This window comes from Saccopteryx bilineata, chromosome 1 (assembly GCF_036850765.1).
Source record: "Saccopteryx bilineata isolate mSacBil1 chromosome 1, mSacBil1_pri_phased_curated, whole genome shotgun sequence".
Lineage (NCBI taxonomy): Eukaryota > Metazoa > Chordata > Mammalia > Chiroptera > Emballonuridae > Saccopteryx > Saccopteryx bilineata.
This window is the reverse complement of record NC_089490.1, coordinates 233,429,538-233,452,875: the sequence shown is the minus strand read 5'-3', so window position 1 is coordinate 233,452,875 and position 23,338 is coordinate 233,429,538. Positions and strand designations below refer to the sequence as shown.

The following is a 23,338-nucleotide window of genomic DNA, read 5'->3' as shown; positions in this document are numbered from 1 at the left end:
ACTAAACAATTCTTAATATCCCTTTGTCAGTATGGTTAGTTTTGACTTCTGTTATTCTAAGACGTTGTGACTTTGGCCCTGACCCTCTCAGTCTACACAGAAGAGCTCAGACAGTCACATCTCTCCTGTTTCTGTCACCATCCGACACATCCAAGGAGCCCTGGCACTGCCCAAGAGCCACACCCATCAAAACTTCGTTCCCAGGTCCCTAGGTTTCACCCTTGCCTTCATTTCCCTACATCACTATTGCCCATTCATTAGATCGCCAGGCCATAGGGCAGATTCATATGTTTGTTTTTCAATAACTAGGGCCAAAACCTAACATCAAAGGTTAAATAAAATCTATGGTTCAGATTTGCCTTGAAAAAATGTGGCATCTTATTTAGGTGTTTTTTGGTTTTTTTTAAAGCACTTCCAGGCAAAATTACTTCCTCCCAGTCATAGGAAAACAAATACTAGGACACCAAGGGTATTGAAGGTCAGAATTAATATGCTTTTACTAATTAGTCTATCTGAGGAAGCTTGCCCTGCTTGTACCTTGACTATAACTGCTTATAATCAGCTTTCCTTTAATGAAGTGCTGAAATGTCCCAATTCACTGAAAACAATAAAGAATAATAATAATGCAGAAATATACAGTAAAAAATATATCTATATCTATATAATATGTTCTTTGAAAGCATATTGATTTTGGTTGCATTTCTCTTTACACAGGTCGGTAATTAATTGTATCTCTGGATCCTAGAGCATTTTGGGGAAGACAAATGAAATACTAAGAGACCAGAATGTGTGACAATCATGTAGTGTCCTTGAACAGCATTATTATGAAGAAAAGTGTACCGAGTTCTCATCTGCAAGATACTCAACACAGGTAATCACATTCCTCATGTAGACAAAAGGGAATTATGCCCAGGTGTGCATGCACACTCTGATCCCTAGGGGTTTGCTACAAAGATCTCCCCAAAGGCAGTTGCTGGTTTCAGGGCCAGGTCACCAGGAAAGGCAGTTTAAAAGGCTGGTGTGATTGGCATTTGGATGTAACAATAGTCAAACCTTCCCCCAAATGATCACAGACCTGTTTTCACTAATAGGAATGGGGGGGGGGGAGTGACAAGGAGAGAGAGAAAGAGAGGGTCATCTTTGGAATGCCAATCTGAATGGTATTTTCATGCTTCTGTTTCTGCCCCATTTTTGTTGGGATACTAGCACAACAGGGAGAGGACTAAATTCTTTATGTGAACTGAGTGGGTTTACTCTGAGGTTCTGAACCAAAGGAACCTTTTTTTCTCTTTCTCTCTCTCTGAAGACAAAGTGATCTATTCCCCTTTCATTTCCAGCAGGGAGGGAAGGCTCTATTTGCTACACTGCTCACAAACATTAGGGGATCAGGGAACATGCAGACACTCCAGTACTTTCAGCCTTTTGTGTGGTGCATTTTCACCAATGAAATACAAGTTGGTTTTGAATCTTATTTGCATAACTAAACTTTCTTTGACTTGTCATTTGCTTTTCTGATGTTTTTGCTTAATAAAAAAAATCAAATGCTTTGTTTTTTTATCACTTTATACTCATTTTAAAATATCCCCATTTTTGTGAGCAGTGTATTTGTTCAGGGGGAGGAAAGGACCGCTGATCTCACCTACCAGGCAGACACTTCACCCTGAGTGTTGCTGTCATTCTCAGGTTATAAGATCATGTCATTATGTTGCATTTGTTGCTTCCCCTGCTAAAAGCCTAGAAGGGACTCCGCATTTGCTACTGAGTAGATCTCCCATCATCACTAAATTGTTCAGATCAGTAGAGAGAAAGAGCAAATGTATGCTCACCTCCAATGGTGCACACCATAATCTAAGCCAGTGGTTCTGAAAGTGTGTGCCCTAGAAGATTTTCAGGTGTGCCTTATGGTATTCCAGAGAAATATGTGCCTGTTGGGGACCAGAAAACCAACAGGGATTTTGAAGTTTAGATTTTTGGAGGACAGGTATGGGGAATTGGCTGTAAGCTGGCAGTCTGCCCAACCCCCCACCTCACTTGCCTGATGAGGTTGCAAAAGGCTGTTAAGCTGTGGTACTGGATTGTTTACACTACCCCCCATGTTCCCCGGAAAGACTGGAGGCAAGTTTCTTCTATCCTTTGTTTGGTGTCAAGTTAAGATGATATGTATGATGGGGGTTTTGGATTGATGATTAAACATAAGGAATTGTCTCTTGAAGCCTTTTGGATTTCTCTAAAAGAAGAATATGTGGCAATATCTAAAAAAGCTTTGAACATTTTACCACAATTTTCAACATCCTATTTATGTGAATTAGGATTTTCTACCCTCAACACAATTAAGAGTAAAAAGAGAGGAATTCTTCAATGTATTGATGAAGAAACGAGAATTTGCCTTTCAAATATATGTCTAAACATTGAAGAAATCACTAGGACACATCAGGCTCATGTTTCTCATAAACACAAGAATGAAAAAACTTAACACATTCATACCGGGATCTGCTGAATTTACTAAATCTTACTAAGAATGTATCTATATAGATGAAAAGATAACATTTTTGTCATTTTATTTTTTAACTACTCTTTTTTATGAATTCTAAAAAGCATAACTCAAAACAATATAACATAAAAATGTTTTTTAATGTCAGAATAAATTTAATTTTGTTGTATTTATTTTGTTTAATTACCATAAAAGCATGCTTGGACTTTATTCTTTTCCTTTAATATTTGACTTAATTATTATAACATTTCTCAGAAATTTGTATATAGTGTGTCTACAATTATTTGTAGGATTTTAAATGTGCCCTGACTTCAAAAAGTTTGAGAACCACTGGTCTAAGCAAAGAATCATAACTGAACCACCTGGTCAAAAATTGAGGGGCTTTTCAAACTGCAGATTATCATCAGAGGGATGACTTTGTAAGTTACATAAATGTCTCATCGCTATGCTGTACACCTGAAACTATTAGTATAATATCAATTGTCAACTGTAATTAAAAAATATTAAAAAAAAAAGTAAAAAATATCCCCAAAAAACCTATTAACTTGAGGTAGACCAATTACTTTTAGAGTTAAAGAGAGCCTGAAACAGAAGCCAAAGCTACTAGTATAAAGGAGGCAGCAATGCCTCAGAACACACCTGAGTGCAGAAGAACCCCTTCTCTCCCACGAATCACCAGGACTCCAGGAAGCAGTTCAAGCCAAATCACCATCTCCCTGCCCTGTCCTCCAAAAGATGTCTACTCCAAACACATTTTCTGTGCAGCTGGAGGTTTTGTGATAGACAGAAGGATCCTGTTTAGCCAGCCCGGTGTTTACGGCCTAACTTTTTTAAGGCATGATTTGGAAGGCTTCCCAGACACTGCATCTGCCCCTAGCCCTGCACCTCGGAGTATAAGGCCCGCTCGGGAGACAGGGCAGATGACTAAATTTATTACTGGTGGACGGGCCACTCTATCTTTTGCTGCTGCAACAGTAGGTGATCCCATCAAAAATCTGTCTGCTGGCTCGCTGGCAAATCCAAGCCAACACACATGCGGGGCTCTGCCCTGAAGTGGGAAACGTGGGGGGCCTGCTCCCTTGAAGAAGCACAGCCCCGGCCAAATGCTGGGCCGGGGAGGCCACTTCTATGTCCGCTGGAGATAATCTTACTTTTTACCCTTAGGTTCTTTTCTAGACATCTATTTTTTTATTCTTTTTCTTCCTTCCCTTGACTCTTACAAACACTATGTAGAAGGCTAGCAAGGGAGAGGGGGCTCAACGGTTGCTTTTCCCACTCCCAGTGAGATAACACCACCCTCCCCAGGCCTGGAGCTGAGCACGCATTAATCCCAATACATCTCACCTGGAGGGTGATCATGATTCATTGCGAATGTACACCAGCCGCCAGCCTCACTTAAGAGCAAACTATTTACTCTGTTAGGCAAAAATAAACCAGTCACCTCTGAGCTGTATTTTGTCACACGAATTCTATTGCATTGTCCTCGACCTGCGCACCATTTTATAGGTGCGCTCTTCACTCTGAAATGACTGTCCCACAGATTACATTGACAGCATTCTGAATTTACAAATTTTATATCTCTTCTCCTTTGTAAACTGGGAAAGTGAACTAGGAATCCTGAAGAGTTGCAGTTCTCTGTATTTATAGTGGACCAGCGCTCTTAAATACTATACACCATGAAAGACAGCAAGACCATGAGTCGGTGAGGACACGAGGTGGGGTCAGATGCTGTCTCTGTTTACCTTTTTGACATTATTGGAGAATTCTTTGCATTGGCTTTCATAAAAAAATCATATTAAAACATTTATATCGATTACTGTGTATTGGTGCCCTTAATTTCTTTTCCCCTGAAGCAAGTGCCTCACTTGCCTTACTCTAGGGCTGGCCACACAAGGTGTGTCTCCCTCAGGTACCATTTCCCTGTCACGCTCTCCACAGAACATGGCATTAACAGTTGTTACACTTTAAAGTCCCATCGCACAAGTGTTAGGAGTACTTATCTAAATAAAGTTAAAGCGCTTTCTTATATGTCTTGTTAGGAACTTTAATAACCTGATGTATATCCTGAGAACTTCCCAGAACATGGGGCATTTCTCCACACGCATTTGTCCCCAGGACTTTTCCACAGAGCCAGTGAATAATATTCTGAAGAAACAGTTCTAGTAAATTGTGTCCGATGGCCAAGCTTAGCACATACTTTGACCTAATACGACAGATTTTCCACATCTATTTTATTTCCTTTTCTTTCCTCTACTTACCCCACTTCTTTTTCCAGAACACTAAAAAGATAAAGACATGTGGACACAATCAAGCTAATATATATTATCCAAGGGCTGAATTCTTATTTCCATAAAGAGACAAAGTAAAAACCCATTAAAAAGGATATCAAAGTAACAGAAACGTCTATGGCCCTTTGCGCCTCTGAAGTCAAGTGACATTCGACATACTTACCGGTGAAGTCGGTGTTGATGGGGTGAGTGGAGCTGGGAAATTGATAATATCCATGTCCTGTGAACCGGGTCCCCTCTGTCACCTGGGTGCCTGCTGCCGTGAGGGCCGGCTCCTTCCTCTCCAGCTGATAGACAGGAAGAGGGCCATTCAGCTGTCCTGGTGCGAGCCAGCGTGCGCGGACTGTGGTGCTATTGACCCCTTCCACCAGAGGCGGCCCCAGCTGCGCTGGCGCTGAGTGGGAGAGAACACTTGTTACTATGGCTGAGAGTGTAGTTCCCGTCTCTAGACACAGACTCTCACACGCATGGACATGTGCACTGTGGATATCACACTCAAAATCCTACCTGTTGGGCCCTCGAGTATGCGTATGGTTCTAGGAACTAAACACATGAGACGGGGTTTACCTAAACTGTGAATAAACACAGTTGAATGACGAACTAAAGAGGGCAGTGACTTAGAGGATGCTGGACTCAGCCCTCCCATGAGCAAGTGAAATATACTCTCAGAGAGGTAGCAGTGACTCCTCCCAGGTACTGAGCACTTAGTGGACAGCTTCTGAGAACTAACGAGAGAGAGAGAGAGAGAGAGAGGAAACAGAGAAGCCGAGGGGGAACTCTGGGGGCAGAGGAGTGGAGAAGCATCTTTGTTCAGACCCCCTCCACCTTGCTCGGGCTGCAAGTGCTCTACCCAGGGTTCTGACCCACCTGCAAGGTCACCAGCTGGTTCTTCACAGCTGCCTTGCCTGGCACCTTCTGCCCCTGAACAAAGGCAGCAGGAATGGGGACAACAGGGCGTCAGCACACCTGCCCGGCCTGCTTGCCAAGAGCTGCTCCTGCCTGTAGGCGGGGGCCCCAGGCACTGGGAGCCCCTACAGCAGCTTCTCCAAGCCTCCCAGCACTCAGACATCACACACAGAGGCTGCTTCTGGTACAACAACCACGAGAGAGACTGCACAGAGAAAGCCGGGGGCCTGCAGAACTCCCCAGGAGCTGCAGAAACGCCTGAGCTCGAGCCCACCTGCATGGGGTGGACGTGGTCTCCAGTTAGGTGCTGCGGCCCACCTGACAGGTCTCCTGAAGCCTCTTTCACCAAACAAAGGGAGCAATCAGGACCAACCCAGCACTCCCACGTGCACCTGGCCACCTCAGCCAGCACTGCCCAGCTCAGGAGGCTGTAGGCACCTGCTCCTTCACACCTATCAGCCTGCCAAGACCTGGGCACACACAGTCTGCACAGGGCCAGCTTCTAGATGAGGTCACTGCCCCAAGACTGGAAGAGACAGCTATTTTGTCTGATTCATATAATCAAACCTAGAAAGTCACACAAAATTAAAACAGAAAAATTTCTCTCAAATGAAAGGAGGGAAGATAGTGAGACAGCCTCCCACATGCACCCCAACTGGGATCCACCTGGTAAGCCCATCTGGGGAAGATGCTCAAATCAACTGAGTTATCCTCAGGGCCTGGGCCGATGCTTGGACCAATCAAGCCACTGGCTGTGAGAAGGGAAGAGGAAGAGAGAAGGGCAAGAGGGAGGGGGAAAGAAGCAGATGGTCGCTTCTCATGTGTGCCCTGACCAGGGATTGAACCCCGGGGACCCAAGACGTCCACACACAGGGCCAACACTCTCCCAGGGGTCCCCAAACTATAGCCTGAGGGCCGCATGCAGCCTCCGAGGCCATTTATCCGGCCCCCACCGCACTTCTGGAAGGGGCACCTCTTTCATTGGTGGTCAGTGAGAGGAGCATAGTTCCCATTGAAATACTGGTCAGTTTGTTGATTTAAATTTACTTGTTCTTTATTTTAAATATTGTATTTGTTCCCTTTTTTTTTTTTACTTTAAAATAAGATATGTGCAGTGTGCATAGGAATTTGTTCATAGTTTTTTTTATAGTCTGGTCCTCCAACGGTCTGAGGGACAGTGAACTGGCCCCCTGTGTAAAAAGTTTGGGGATCTCTGCTCTATCCACTGAGCCCATCGGCCAGGGCCAATACTGCTTTTAAAAACAATATACATAACTGCTTTAGGTTTTATGAAACAAAATTCTATATCGATACAAAGCACTGTTATTACTAACGAATGATACATCTTTCAAATTACACTGGATAAAGGAATATAGTTCATCCACATTAAAAAACTTTTTGTATTTACTTAGAAAATCTTCTTATAAATGTGGAGTATAAAATAGAACTTCAACATCCATCCTTTCAAAGAAGAAGAGCACGCGGAGTCTTTTTTCACTTGGAATAAAATTACCATGTTCTTATACTGTTTGCAATAGCTCTGTAATCTGATTACTAGTCTGTCTTCTCTGTTTATAAGCACTCTTTTATAAAATGCTTGATAACATACATTCTTCTCTATGCAGCATTTATTACTTTATAAACTGATTAATAGCATATCATTACAGTTAAATTTACGCCTGTGGGATTTATGTAGTGTGGACTTCGAACATCATCGGGTAAGAAATGAAGGCAAAATGAGCAGAAGCTCTTGCTGATGACAGGTCTTTAAAGCCAAACCTCTTTCTTCCTTTTCAAGGCAGAGTTTGTTGTCTCTGAAGACTGCAGGACCATGTCGGTATCTTAAAACATCATCCACATTCCACTAGGAAGACAGGGATCCAGGAACGAACAGCCTTCCTGCATTGCAGGGGTCTGTGGGCACATCCCCAGGTACCATGGCAATAGAAAAATGATCTTGACTTTTTTCTCTGAGATGCACAACTGTCACAGAAAAGGTGGCTGGCCAGATACCCCAAGGCCAAACCACCTGCAGACAAGCACTGGGACCAGGACTCAAGCAAGAAATCTGGTCATGAAACCATGATTTTCCAATTGGCAACTGACCTTTATCGATGGCTACTCAGGGACAGGAGGAGGAAAGGGTTCCGTCCCCCACCCCGCCAGACTCTCAGATCACTCAGTGTTGCCTTGTTGACAACCCCCGATTAGGTAAAAAGGAACAAACTCTATTTTTACAATGTCCTTCTTTCTTATGAGTCTGCTTCAAGAAAGAATGTATATACTGACACTGACCTGGAAAAGGAGACAACTCGCGTTCTCCACTGGCTCTTTGAGCTGCTTGTCATGGGACATGGGTGACCCCATTCCTGGGTCTCCCTGTCCTCCAACACTTCAGTGTTGAGAAGCATAATGGACCTCATCATTCCTAGGCTTTCTTCCAGTTTCAAAGTTCTAGGACTGAACGTGTCCAAGCCCTGCTTCTCAGTCCGTAAACTGAGGGTGGGGAATGCTGGACATATGGATCCCTCAGCCCCCCAGGAGGTGGGCTTAGCCCCCCTTCAGCTCTGAGATTCATGTTTCATCAGCCCAACATGGTAGATGAATATTACTATTTTTCTGCATTCTATGACATAAGGAAAAACCAGAAAGTGCAGCTTTGAGAGACTTGAAGGGATATCACCTCTCAGGTGAAAAATACACACCCTTCGTCAGCCAAAGTCGTGGTAATCGGCCATCATTGTGGTGATCAGCCATCGATTGCACAGAGAGAGGAGGAGCCACGTTCCTGCACTGTGCATGGGGCAGCGAGGAGTGTGGCATGCCCCATACCCCTCCAGGTCCACCGTTAGGAAAAGGCAGTTGCTTGGACTGTAATTATGGCATTTGTGCTACCCCAACTTGAAGCTTTTATGGGGCTTCTGCAATTAACTACTTAAATGCATCGTAACACTTGCTTCTCTGACAGCAAGGTATTGATTTTTCATCATTTCCCAGTCTCCTCCAGCACAAATAAATGTACTACAGTTACAGTTAATGCACTGTGTACATGCATTAAACGCTGGTGCGATGCGGTTTGTTGCTTTGTGACGTGGAGCAACGAAGCCTGGCCTCTCAGACGGCGCGGTCCTGGTCCAGCCTGGGCATGGAGACTGCCATTGTCCTTGGGACTCCCAGTTGTCTAACTTCTAGAGCTTTTTTTTTTTTTAATAGATTACTTGGGCTTAAAAAAAGGAGGATGGGGTGGATGTAAAACTTTTATAGATGTCCGTGTAGGATAAAAGTAGATATAGTCTCACAGGGAAGATACGGCTGATATTTTCTGAAGGGTGTCACTGTGGAACCTATGGCCACTTGGATCGGGTGAATTTCTGCCTCTTTCCCTGCACATATTCAGGGTACACATCTACCCCAGTATTTTGCATGCTGTAGTCTCTGATTCAGTTTTTACACATTATAAGTGTGTTGTTTTAATGCCTTACTCTAAATTAGTATGGTATAAAGCTAAAGCAGCATTTTAAAAAGTGTGAATTCTGCATGCCATAGCAGGGCCCTACCAAAAAAGGCCCTGGCGAGCCCCCACTAAAGCTATTTTCCTCAGTCCAGACCTCACGACAGAGGTCATTACACATTTTATCAACTCATCCTTTTTGGTGAATCCACACACTCCCAAATCAAAGTTGGCGAGTGAAAGCAGTTAATTCTATTTTGTTAGAAATCATATCATTTTAGTTTTAGCGTCTAAGACAGATGCCAGCATCTCACTCCGAACAGATGGTAATTCCATCTAATAGTGCATCTCTGTATTAGTGAGGTCTGTTGTGTATACAAACAGTAATAAACAGTAGGTAAGGATCAAAATAAATTTTAATTGTTGACATTAGATTCTGGCAGCCACAGTTCTAAGGCTGCACTGTTCCTTTTTCGGGTCTGTCAGATTGATGGGGGCTGCAAGCGCTTTGCCAAAAGCTGCCGGGCCCCAGTTTCAATAAAAGAATGTTTGCAGGCCACCAACTCCTGGTTCCGCATCAGGATATCTGTTCCCCTGCACTGAGACGATTCTTTGAGAATGACTTAGGACTGGTGTGGCTGTCTCTGGAATGGTCTGCCAGAATTTCCCTTCAAATGGTCCTGAAGGACTAACCATGCAATTAAGAGGTTGATATAAAAGGTTATGTCCTATTATTATGGGGGGGGGTCATATTATCATCACAGCTGCTTCTGTATCATGCTAAGTGAGGGTCTCCTATTCCTGTTGTTCTGTGTGCAAATCTGGGCATTCCTGAGCGTCTCGGAAAGTGACATCATTCCCAGGATCTTGTTGGCTTTGCCCATGTCTGAAGGATTTCCCCGATAATCATAGCTCTCATCACTCAGCGGCTCTTCTATAGGCTTTACCTTGGCTCAAGTGTGCCAAGAAGCACCCATTTGCTTCTGAGACTGCCACTGGCGACCTGGTATTACAAGTAGCAGTTGCTATGTATTTTGGGAGGCTGCCATGTTTTGTTTTGTTTTAAAAAAATGAATCATGGGGAATAAAAAGAGTTTGGCATTCAGGTTACTGTTCAATAACAAACATGCTTTGCAATCATATTTCTTTAAAAAATGGATGCATTCTTTTTTTAATCATGAAAAATATATTGCTTCCACCATATGGGACAACCAACGACTCACCAACCGATTTAAGAGGCAGCATATTGAGCTGACCATATGTTACAGTACTGGTGAATGACTGAGTGATTCATGCCCGTCACATTCTAGTATATCAATTAAAGCTCCTTGAAGTCTGCATGATTTGTGTCTCTGTTATTAAACCCTGCTAATTCATCCCACTTACACATCTGTTATAAATCTCTAGGAGTGCTGCATGATTCATGGCAATCTGTGAGCATGCTACAGCAAATTCTTCTCCTTGTAATTAACAGTAAATTGTTTTACTGCCATGCAATGAATTTTTCAGTTATATTGCAAATGAACTCCTAAATGTGCGGGTTCTTTCCTAAGAACCGACTTATATCATGAGGCAATTAAAAACTATTGCTTTGAACCAAAAGCTTTTCATCAAGAGAAAGACAACTTGAACAATCACTGAAGAGCTCGTGGAAATTTGATGCGGTGGGGGAAAAGGGTAAAATCACTTCTGTTGTCGAAAGAGCAAAACAAACAAACACACAAATGAGAACCTCCCCTGTACTCTGTCCGGATGTTGCCGGCACCCACGATGCCTGAGCACCCTGGGTGGGACTAGTTTGCACGGAGACCGTTTGTCGTAGAAGTTACCGAAGTCATCTGTCATTCCCAAATTTCTCAGACTGCTTTACACTCCTCTAATTGTGAAGCAATGCCTTTATTCTTGAAATAAATAATTGGATAATTAGCCCTGGGGAATCATCAGAGCATTCCCATGCCATTCGAGTGTTCTTGTCAAAGGTGAAGCAAATTCATTTCAGCTCGCCTCTGCGGCTCTTCGAAGACGCTTTGATTTTTTCCTCCCCCAGTTTCCTGGCAGCGGCCTCCGATTCATGAGTCCATACATCAAGACAGTAGTTTAACAACAAATGGAATTAAATTCAAAGAAGGGAAACTAATTGAAGGACAGCAACAAAAGTGTTTGGTAATGTGCTTTTTAATATGGCATGCCACATTTGCATGATAATTTTTTCCCCCTTTTTAGCATGAAGCAGAAAGTGACTTGCTTAATGAGGGATTATTCAAGACAGGAACAAGCAAAATGCATTCATAACTAAGAACAAAGATCGTATTATGAAACAAAAAAGAGGCAACCTCGGAGAAGTAACAGGATGATTGGTTTATGCAGTATGAATAAAAAGATAAAAAAATATTTATATTGGTATTCACTAATGACTATATATACAAGATTGTGTAATTAAAATTATAAATTAACATATTAAGAGTGCTTGTTTAATCACTGTGGGTCCTATTCACAGTGAAAAGACTTATGTACCTTGCATGCAAAACAATGTCTGTTTTTAACCCAGCAAGCAAACAGCCTATACATTTTACTTTGGATTCAGAAAAAAAAGCTTAATGCACCACTAATTACTTGCTTAATGGGAGACAGGCATGTCTGAGTTTGTAGTATGGAGGTCAGTTTATGGCAGGCAGAGGAAATAGCACACTGTTCCTCCAAGGATGGGTCTCCACAAGGAATGTCTCTTAATAAAGGTTTCAAGTGTACTTAATTTGCAAAAGACGAAATGCACAAATATTCTAGATCAAAAGGGCAATTTTGAAAGTACAACAAAGACTCTAAGAGAGTCCAGTCTATCTGCTCATTGCCCTCCTACCCCCAGAAGCAACTCCAAAGCCATCAATGGCCTCACTGGAAGATTTTGGAAAGGGGAGACAAGCAGCTGTCTCTGGGGGAACCCCTTCCTCAAATCAGATCTCAGGCTTTGTCAGGGCACAAAATCTAGAAGACTAGCGATGGAATATTCTGGATTAAATGCACCAATCTTAACCATGTATCAAACTGATAAAAGAAAATTTTAAACATTTATTGATTTTAGTGAGAGAGGAGAGGGGGAGAGAAAGAGGTAGGGAGAGAGAGAGGAACATTGATCTGCTCCTGTATAGGCCTGACCAGGGATCAAACCAGCAACCTCTGTACTTCGGGATGATGCTCTAACCAACCGAGCTATTGGGCCAGGGCAAAATAAATATTTAAAGCACAAGAGAGCAAATTATAATTCTCAAGCTCTTTCAGGAACCAGATAAGTCTTATAAGTATAATTTTATTTCTCTGACAGATTTAAGGAAGAAACACATTTTCACGACTTAGCGCTTTGAAAAGGCTGAATGCTACTTCTGATTTTAGGTATTCTTTTTCCAAATTTTGGAGATGCTGTTAACTTCTTTTGATCTCCAATAATGAGCTTAAGAGTGAAATTTCCCCACTAACCCCCTAGAATTCATCGGAGGAATATGTACCCTGCAAATTGCAAATTTACTACTGGAAGAAACCGCAAAATGAGAAACCTAAAGCTTCAATTCACTGTTAGTCCTTTCTTCCATCAAACCTGTTGACTGGCCTCAACGATGGACTTGCCCACTGTTTATTCCTTTGACTTAACAGCTACAAGTTACCTCTAGGTGTTTAATTTTAGAAAACACTTTATTTACTAAAAATAAGGTGGCAAGAAGGATATTAGATCTGTGACTGCTGGGTTTTGCCTCGTATTCCGATAGAAACAAGTAAGTTCACGCTCACTGACCTGAATACCCCTGAAATGGTATATTTCATAATAAGTCAAACAGCAAGCAAAAATTATTTTTTCATGTTTTTTGCCATGCAAATGATTTTACTCTGCTTGGCGGGTGAAGACTTGGAGTTCTGACACAATATACTAGGTCTGGAGATTAAGAAAAACACATTTCCCCCAGAGGAACACTAAAATAATTTGTCCTTCAGATAAGAAAGGATTTCACAAGGGAACAGAAGTTAATGTCATCTTCAACAAAACCTGACTAGAAGAGCAATTTTGGCAAAAAAACGAAGAACCACCCATTTCGAATGGACCATTTCATCTTTCCTGCAAAGCTTCGGCTCCAGACATGCTCATCTGCGTGTTCCCCAGAGGGTCACCAAAGACCCATGTTCCTTGAGTTATCTTGCTTTTCCTACAGCACATGGCATGGCGGGCGACATTCTCCTGCCAGACCTCTCTCCTCCCTTGACTTCCTGGATTCTGTTCTCCCTGGGTGTTTTTCCTAATGCTGATCAACTCCCTCTTCCCTTCCATCCTCCTTCCTCCAAAAATGTGCGCATTCATCAAGATGCAAAGTCATTCTGCATCTTCCTTGCTTTCACTAAGCTCCCGTCATCTCTAGAGCTTTGACTCCCCAGTGTCCGCAGATGATTGCAGAACCTGCATTGTTCTTCTTTTTTTTTTTTTTTAATTCATTTTAGAGAGGAGAGAGAAAGGGAGAGAGAGAGACAGAGAGGGAGAGAGAGAGGAGAGAGAGACAGAGAGAGAAGGTAGGGAGGAGCTGGAAGCATCAACTCCCATATGTGCCTTGACCAGGCAAGCCCAGGGTTTCGAACCAGCGACCTCAGCATTTCCAGGTCGACGCTTTATCCACTGCACCACAACAGGTCAGGCTGCATCATTCTTAAACTCCAGATTTGCTTCTTCTATTGCTGGCTGGTTATCTTTGTCATGGATGTGCTTCTATCAAATGATCTAACTTACACTCTTAGGTTTATTTCCATTATATTGAATGGTATCACCATGGTTATGTTATTGGAAATGTTATTATAACTGATGTATGTCAGGAGGAAGACAAATGAGACAGAGGACAGCCCCGCAGAGAATAGAATAGAAATGTTAAGTAGAAGTCTCAAGGTGCTAATTCAGATCAATATACAAAATCACCTTTTAAAAGGAGGTGAAATGTGATATGGATCTGCCCAAGGGGTAGGAGTCGTCCTGCCCTGCCACTAAAGGTATTCAAATGTTGGACAACACTTGGGAAAGAAGTTACAAGGATCTATCATTATTGGCTACAAGGCCACAGTGGATGACTCTTCTTCAACGTTTCACAAGCCTGAGAAACTGATCTCAGTTCTGTGCCCTCTGTCCTCCACCTACCCCCCAGGCATGCCTTGAAGCAGGATGAGCTTGTCTCATTTGTTTTTGCTTTCTCCAGCTCACAAGACTGATTCTTCTTTATTTTTTTATTTAAAAATGCCAAGGTAAATAGCAATCAGGATTACTGAGGGAGCAGGAGAAAGCAAAAAAAGACAAACATTAAGTCCAAATGAGAGAACGTGTTGAGCTTTGTAGGTGTTTGTTTATAAATACACAGTATATTTTTCATGTCCATTAAAACTGGCTTACCTGCTGCTAACGTCTGCCCTGCTTGTGAAGCGCTCATGACACAAGCTATCGAATTGCAGAGAGACACCGTAAAGTTGTAGGTCCTGTAAGGTTTTAGTCCTCTTACAATATAGGACAGCTGCTGGGGTTCAACAGTGGCCAACACCTTCAAGGCAAAAAAAAAAAAAAAAAAAAAAGAAAAGAAAGAGAGAGAGAGAGAAAGAAAAAAAAGAGAAATCAGGTACTAATCAGTGTGAAAAATGTAACCTTGGCCAGCAAAGTTACACTGAATTCAAACAGAAGGAATTACTGCCAATCACTCTTAGAAAAAGGGATTTTTGTTGTTTTGTAAAAGCCTCAACAAGCTAGGATTTAATTGATAATTGTAAAATCACACTGTTTTATGAGATAATGATCCAGTTCCTGAGTGGATAAATGAGGAAACCGAGTTACTGCTCCATAAAGCAGCGTGGTGGTAGGGTCATTGTCACCAATGGTGAAGATAAAGGACGGTGACATGGTCATTGTTATCATAAAGAAGTCCAATTAAAACCATAGGGCTTGGACCAGACTAACCCAAAGCAGCAGTGCTCCCATGCTATGTGATGAAGACTGCACAGAAACATAACGATATCTATCAAATGAATTAGCCTGTGTACATAGGAGAGCCTCAAACTCATCCGCAATGACTATTACTCTCATTACTGCTAGCTGGAGTATGAATTACTACAAGGCAATAAATAGGTCAACATCGACCCCAAACCTGAGCATTATAACCTTTGCTATAAGCTGTGATAAATTCCATTCCTCAGATTTTTTTTTTTTTTTTTGGTATTTTTCTGAAGCTGGAAACGGGGAGAGACAGCCAGACAGACTCCTGCATGCGCCCGACCGGGATCCACCCGGCACGCCCACCAGGGGGCGATGCTCTGCCCCTCCAGGGCGTCGCTCTGCCGCCACGAGAGCCACTCTAGCGCCTGGGGCAGAGGCCAAGGAGCCATCCCCAGCGCCCGGGCCATCTTTGCTACAATGCATTCCTCAGATTTTTTTATGAAGGAAATAGAAAATATGTAAAATGTACATTTAAATGTTCTTATCAATGTTATTTATATTTCCAAAAGAATTTATACAATTTAAATATCAGCTGATTGTGCACTGGTTAAAAACATTACTGTACATCCAAATAATGCCATAGTCCATAGCTACTAAAAATAAACTTCTTGCAAAATTTTTAAGGGTATATTGTAAATGGAAAAAGTAGGTTTTATGAAACAAAATTATACAAACTTAGCTTTAATATATGCTCATATTAGAAAAAATAAGTTACATAAATAAAAGAGCTTTGTATATATCACATTATATTAGAAAATAAAAGCCCCATTTAAGCAATGGATATGGAAGACATCCGTTGCTGAATTCTGCACTCTGAAAATGTCCAGTGAAGACATAATCCAATGTGGAAAGGCATGAGTTGAAAATAATATTACCTGTGAAAATACTGGAACAGACTGCCGAGGTGATTGTTCAGAAATCATATTGATGTCATACCCCACCACTTTTCCTCTCGTGACATTATCTGCTGGCTTCTCCCAGGACACGTTGAGAGAGTAGGGGGACAGGGGGAAGACTGAAGGGGGGGTCATAGAGACAGGCTCTGTCGATGACAACAATCACAACAGCAAAACAATGAACGCTGTACTTTTGAGTTTTTCAAAAAGAATCCACACATTTATTCAGGTTTTCGAAATACCCCATGTTTTACATAATATTCTGATTTTTTTTTATATCAAAGAATATACTACTGTGTATAAAAACTATTCTTTTTTTTTAACGTTATCTGCAAGGATGTTCTCCAATTTCATATTACTGGCCAAGACATTTTCAACTTACAAAATAAAAATTATCCAGGAATCTGATTGCATTCATTAAGATAACTTAGGTTTTCAATAAATTCTGATTGATTGAGATGTGCAGCATATATACACACATACATTCTCCCCATGTCATCCTTGAGACCTTAATATGGATTTTCAAAGTGCTAACCAAAGGTGTATTATCAAAGGACCTCATCGCACTTGCATTAGCCAGTGACCCATAAGATTATGAGGGTCCAGTGTTGCAGCTTCACCCATTACTTTTCATGTCTGACCTTGATTTTGCCCTTCCAGCATGCCATGGCTCATCACTTGTGCTATCATGGCACTATTATTTGTCCAAGATGGCTGGCAGTCATTAAGAGATGTTCAGGCACAATGCACATTTTATTCATGAAATGACTCCCTTGGACATCAACCTACAGCTACCCTGATCCTACACAGTCCTAACAGGTCCGAGTTAAATCAGGACTTGCGTTTCTTTAGAGACCCATGAATTCTAAGCATAACAAAAGTGGATTTTTATTTTTATTTTGTTAAAGACTCATAATAAACACATAAATTGTTTTACATGTAAAGAGTAAGGTGGAAAACTAAAAATACCTCATTTTCCATAGTAAAGATATCTTCAGAAAATTTAAAAAATTTACCTTCCTTCCTTTTCATATTGCAATGCTTATATAAGAACACTTGAAGATTATAGATTGTGATATTCAGGATTCTGTCATTAGGCTCAATCTAGTTGCTAGACTATTTGTTTTGGCACGAGAAATAAAAACTAAATCAGACTTGTGATGTTTGTGACAGGTATCTCCTTCATTGAACATGGATTGTGCTGAAATCGTAGCAAGATGAGAACATATGGCCAACCTACTGCAGGACGGGAAACCAGTCACTATTTTGTAAACATTCCTAAAAGACTATTACTATCACTACAGTTAAGTCATTATCCTCTCCCCCATTGAAGTAATGAGCTAAAGCATTTTTCCCCTGAAAGTTACAGCAAGTACTTTATGACCTTGAGTTATCCATGTGACCCACCAAAATGTTATTTTTATCTTTGGCTTATGGAAGTTTGTACTTCTAACTATAAGTGCTGTTGACTTTAATTGGAGGCAGTATTTTCATTCAGGGGTTTTAAAGGTAGAATTTAAAGCTTGATTGTCACCTGATTCTTTCGTTCTCTCTGAGGTCCAGGTGGAGGACACACTGCCGGCCATATTCACAGCCAAGACTCTAAACTGGTACTTGGTGTAGGGCTCCAAGCCTGAGATGGTGGCGGCTGTCTGAGGAGGCGCCAATGCATTTTCATTGGTTAATTCTGCTGATGAACGAGGACTGAGCCAGCCGCTGCTCTCAAAAACCCGACTTTCTGCTGCTGCAGGTTCTCCATCAGACCTCAGTCTTTTCATGTAGAGTTCATACTTTATAATTATTCCTAAAAAAGTGAAGCAGTTAACTAAGATGACTCATCGGACAGATATTTTTAGGGGTGAGAGGAGTTAAAGTCAGTCAAAGAGTGTTGGCTTTTCCTTATTCTTCTCACTCAATTACCTCTCCATCTCCTTTGTAATATATATAGATGGAAAGTACTTATTAAAAAACAACAAACTGATGCATAGATGAATATATGAAATACTGCTAAGAAGCATATTCATGGAGTAAACAAACCAAATGGGAATGTATAAAAACACAAAATAACTATAATTTATGACAGGTAAACTCATAATTTTGTTTTCAGGATGAATGGTCACAATTTCTACTGAGAAAACCTATTTCTTTATTGGAATTTTACCAGCATACTTCCAATTTGTATCTTTTCAAATTTGGGGATTTTAATCTGGTTTCTGTTGACCATCATCCCTATCTGCATAAATATTAGGATATTATAGTTAATTTCTACCCAGTTTCATCAAGTTATTTAAAAAGTCTAAGAAAAAAAGGTTTGCCATAATTCATACATGCTATTAAATTACTAAAAATCTGTGATTGTGCGTCTGGCCTATATAACAGGGTTCAATTGTATGAATACAAAACTTAACTTAATGGAGTCAGCTAGCCTATGCACATATTTTATTTTGTATTATTTTATATCCTTTTCTTGCCTAAAAGAGAAAATTTACTGCTTATAGGTGCCCTAACTTTGTGACACAGTCAAATATAATGCATTTTGTAAGTGAGTTTCAAATTAGAAAGATAATTTGTGTTGTGGCAGATGTCATTAAGAGCAAAGATAATATTAGCCTTTTAAGGGGCAATTTAAATGAATGTAGTTTGTTATTAGATTAAAGAAATACACTTGTTCCACTAACCAGGACACATACTACCTCCTGTCTTTAGGAACTGTTTCTCAATTGTTATATCCTGCAGTTGTAACAATGAGTACAATGGCCAGACTCTTACTGCACAATTGCAAGTTCCTTCACTTCTCACGGGTGTTTTGCCCATGAGGGTGCAGTCTAGGCCTTGTGTTCCTACCGTTTGGTTCCGTGGGTGGAGACCACGCTGCATAGAGTTCTGTGGCACTGATCTTCCGCACTGTGGGGGGACCAAGCCTTCGGGGAGGCGCCTGGGCTGTGGTCACTGCTACAGGTGAGCTGTGCAAACATCCCCCATCAGTGCACGCCTGCACGGAAAAATGGTACTTGGTGAATGGGACCAGATTCCAGACGGTCGCAGAGGTTTCGTGACCTTCACGGGGATCACATGGCCGAACATCATTGGCAGGAGCACAGGATACAATGTATCTCTCTATGGGACCTGCATGATCTGAGGGTGCAGTCCAGGTGAGGGTTACAGAGTCAGAGCTGACAGGAATGACATAACTTAAGTTCAAGCTTCCCTCAGGGACCCCTGGCTTCGTCCTGAAGGTGACAGTGGCACTCCTTGTGGAACCGTGCACATTGGTGGTCTCGAGGGAATAGGAATACAGGGTGTATGGCAACAGGGCCGTGTCTGAGAAGTACTGGATATCTGAAATGAAAAGAAGATAAAAAAGAAGAAAATAACTACATTCTATAAAATTGGTAAGAAATATTTTCCTAATCTATAACTTAACTACATAAACTACACCAATCCGCTCTCTGTGAACAGCTAGCATATTTGAGTGCTTACAGAAGAATAGGTAGGGATACAGAGTCTGGTTTTAATCCACAGTCTCTTGGCTTCCTGACTGATGAGGATGCTTTCTTGAGAGCCAGCAAGCCTACGATGGGAACTTCTGGGACTGGGACAAGATTACCTTTCAGCTTTGGGAGGGCCAGTGGTTGAATCAAAGTAATGGAAGATAAATCCCATGAAGTTCCTAGAACCTAGGGGCAGCTGACTATCTCCCTCCTTGTTGCATTTCAAACGAGAAATGATTTAACTAATTGTGAATTTGGGGGGAATAAAGCAAAGCAGGCATCTATCAGTCCACCAATTCTTCTATTAATAGAGATAATTTTTATTTTAAATTCCCATCTCCCTGATCCATATGCCTGGTTTCTCTTTCAGTTTCAAACTCAGGTAAGAAAAAAAATAATGTGATGTACTGGCCACCCTTAAAATGTCAATACTATTAAAAGAGTGTAATATCCCGTGATAGCTGTGCTTGTCACGCCCATGACACAGAAAACACCTATGAGCAACCCAGACTGGAACTGCAGGGAAGATCATATTAGGTGCTAATTATGTATACTTCCCAACATGCTAACCTGACTTCTACACCTTTTGAAAGTTTATGAGTATGCTAATAAGTGAAATTTTATTTAAGAATACCACTGACTATACCTTAACTTATTATTTTAAAAGTTAATTAAGGTCCGCCTGGTGAGCTCAGTTGGTTAGAGCATTGTCCAGACATGCTGAGGTTGTGGGTTCAATCCCTGGTCAGGGTGCATACAAGAATCAATCAATGAATACATAAATAAGTGGAACAACCAATCAATGTCTCACTCACTCACTCTCTCTCTCTCCCTCTTCCCTTCTTTCTAAAAATATTATTTAAAATGTTAATTCAGAGACTTTCATATTATCCCATCAGTATTAGCCTGCTATTTCTAATAACCAATAATCAGCAAGCTCTAAAGATGATATTATAACAGTTGTCATGACATTTGGTTGGAAACAACTGACCTACAGAGTCCCATAGTGCACCAGGCCAGCTAGGAAAAGTTTTTATTGTAACAAAGAAGTCTATAATGGTCTCAACCAAATGATCAAACTTGCTTGGAAGACAACACTATTAATTTACTTTGAAAAGTTCAGTGACTCTCCACCTATAATTCTAAATGCCTTTATTTAACCCAAAGACTTGTGTTCATCCGACTGAATATAAGTACTGTTTCCTTTGCATATTACACATGCTATTCACACGCTGGAAATAGAATAATAAACATGAGGATATTATTAGATGAGATCAGGCGCGTTCAGGGTGGTATGGCCGTAGACACATGAGGATATTATTAGACTGATACAAAGTTCTGACAGCATTAACCAATTGTTCTTACTGTTTAAATGCCATCATGCAGATAATTTTCACATCATTAATTATAGTGACTGTCAAGAAATGCCAGAAGTGGCATTTTTTAATGAAAAATAAGGTTTTAGGAAATAATACCTTGTATAACAGGATTACATAAATGTCTGATTAGTGAGTGAGCACACATTTATTATGTAGGAAACTGTTACTTGGAGTCTATATTAGTGCAATCATGAAAAAGAGCCAGAGTGTTATACTCACCTGCAATGTTCTATAAAACAGATCACAATACGTTACTGTGAAAAAATGCCTCTGGACTAAAGGGTATAAGGGAAGTTTAATTTCATTATTGAATTAAGCTGAATGGAAGACTGGGCAACCTTAATTCACTACTTCAGAAATAATTCAAGCAGTGGTACTGTCATCTTCAAAATCGCTTTCAATATATTTATAACTCTCTCTTCGCCTAACACAAAAGTTTAAGAGTCAGGACACCTGGATCATGCTGATATTTGGAAGAAAATTAACATTCTAGTAGCAAGTTTTTAGGATGCTTTGCCAAGTTGGCAGATGTAGACAGATGTTCATTTTCCTTTGCAATCTGCATCATGAAACTCAGGGTTTTCATTAACTTCCAAGAAGACTAGGAATATTGAAGAGACATTTAGAGTTATCAGAATGTGCTGGATATTATAATGCAGGTAACAAGTCACTCAAAATGAGGTGTAACATGTAACTTGTGACACTATATGCAACAAAAATCTATATGCTATACAGAAGTTTTAAAATCAATCAGTTTGTTAAAAAAAGGAACCCTCCTAATTATTTTGAGCAAGTTTATGGACATTTACTATTTCTTCATAGTTTTGTATAGTTTTCTAACTAATTAAGCATGTTAAACTAGAATTTGGAAAATTGGGCATTAAACAAAGAACAAAATGGAAACAATTTGGCATCACTTTTCCTGTGTGTCTTAAACTACTTCCTTAAAGTAGTTTGTAGCTAAGCATGACTGGAAGCAAACAGCAGAGAAGACAGCTTTGGAAGAAAAGAAAATGTTCTGTTTTCATTGTGTCTTCAGGGAAACTCTATCTATAACATATGAGTAAGTATTTTTTAAAGACAATGTATCTCAACAGCTTGAATTCAATGAACTCCTTTAAAATCTTCATAAAGATTACATATGTAAAGACAGTGTTCATTAAGAAAAATTTCCTAAAACAAATTTGCTAAGTCAAATTGTATGCAAAGGGGTTAGGTTTTTCTTTTCTTTTCTACACACACACACGCACACACACACACACACACACACACACGTATGTATGTATCTTAACAACACACACACACACACACACACACGTATGTATGTATCTTAACAATCTTTCCTGCATGAAAAGTTGTAACAATAACCTACAGAGACATGCAAGCAGTTTATGTAAATTTAAGCACCTTCATATCCTCATCAATGTTATGCAGGTCTTTTTTTTTCTTTTCATCTTTGAGAATTTAATAAGTATTAGCAGCTTCTCAAATAAGAAACAGCTAAGGATTGCATTTCTTCCCATACTGGTGAGATTTGTAATTCTCTCTCTGCTTGAAACATTCTGGGCTAGACAGAGGAAGCCACTGCCACATTTATCCTCAGTGTCAAAGAATGTAACTAATGTATTGATTCTCAGAATAGTCCACCTTTCCATCACCAAACCTTTGAACTCACTGTATGGGTGCTGATCTTCAGCTGTGTAGATTTCAGAACTGTCCCTGGATAAGCGGTAGGTGAGCCAGTGGGCATTGGGAGAGTCAGGGGGACTCCAGGAGAGATTGATAGCAGAAGAACTTTGAACTTGTCCTCTGGGTGGAGGTTGCTGGGATGGAGCTAAATGACAATGGAGAGAGCATTTATTAGCAAAGATAATCAATAAGTACACAAGTAAACTGAATTAAGACATCTAGCAAAGAAGTCTTTGGGATTCAGGATCACTTTGTCATGGAGACATGTGGTTGACCAAGACATTAATAAACAAAGGGTAGATCATGAATTTCTAAAACAAAGCTTTGTATCTGTAGGCATAAAACAAATCTGTAGGTCAATGCAGATAATGTAAATATCATTGGAGGATAAAAAACACATGAAACATTTTCAGCACTTTTTTTTTTTGAAAAGGAATTATTCAAGGATGCATAACACTTATTTTCTATTAAATAACTTAACATTTGACATAAATAAGATCCACTGACACTTGAAATTTAAGTAGGCATGATTTGGGGGTTTTTGAAAGGAAGTTTTTCATTGCATTAAGCACAATGACTCATCCTGCTTCATAGAGCTCAGTGTAAGAAAGGCTAACTAACAGTTGGTCATTCAAATAGCTATGGAGGTTATGAATGCAAATAGTCCAAACATTATCAGGAAGCACTTTGAATACACTCTGGGAATACACTGGCACATGTTACAGGGGCTATGACGGTTAGAGAAG

The 23,338-nt window shown here is 40.6% G+C and overlaps 1 protein-coding gene across 1 annotated transcript in view; it reads right to left on the bottom strand.

Annotated features, from left to right (window-relative positions):
* Positions 1-23,338, bottom strand: part of USH2A (usherin) — a 545,087-nt gene that overhangs the window by 378,665 nt on the left and 143,084 nt on the right. The window contains exons 16-21 of the mRNA XM_066238179.1: positions 22,579-22,737; positions 18,878-19,372; positions 17,568-17,837; positions 16,013-16,179; positions 14,547-14,691; positions 4,943-5,173 (exon numbers count right to left, since the gene is read on the bottom strand). Coding sequence (XP_066094276.1) covers positions 4,943-5,173; positions 14,547-14,691; positions 16,013-16,179; positions 17,568-17,837; positions 18,878-19,372; positions 22,579-22,737 — 1,467 coding nt within the window. The remainder of the gene's footprint in view (positions 1-4,942; positions 5,174-14,546; positions 14,692-16,012; positions 16,180-17,567; positions 17,838-18,877; positions 19,373-22,578; positions 22,738-23,338) is intronic.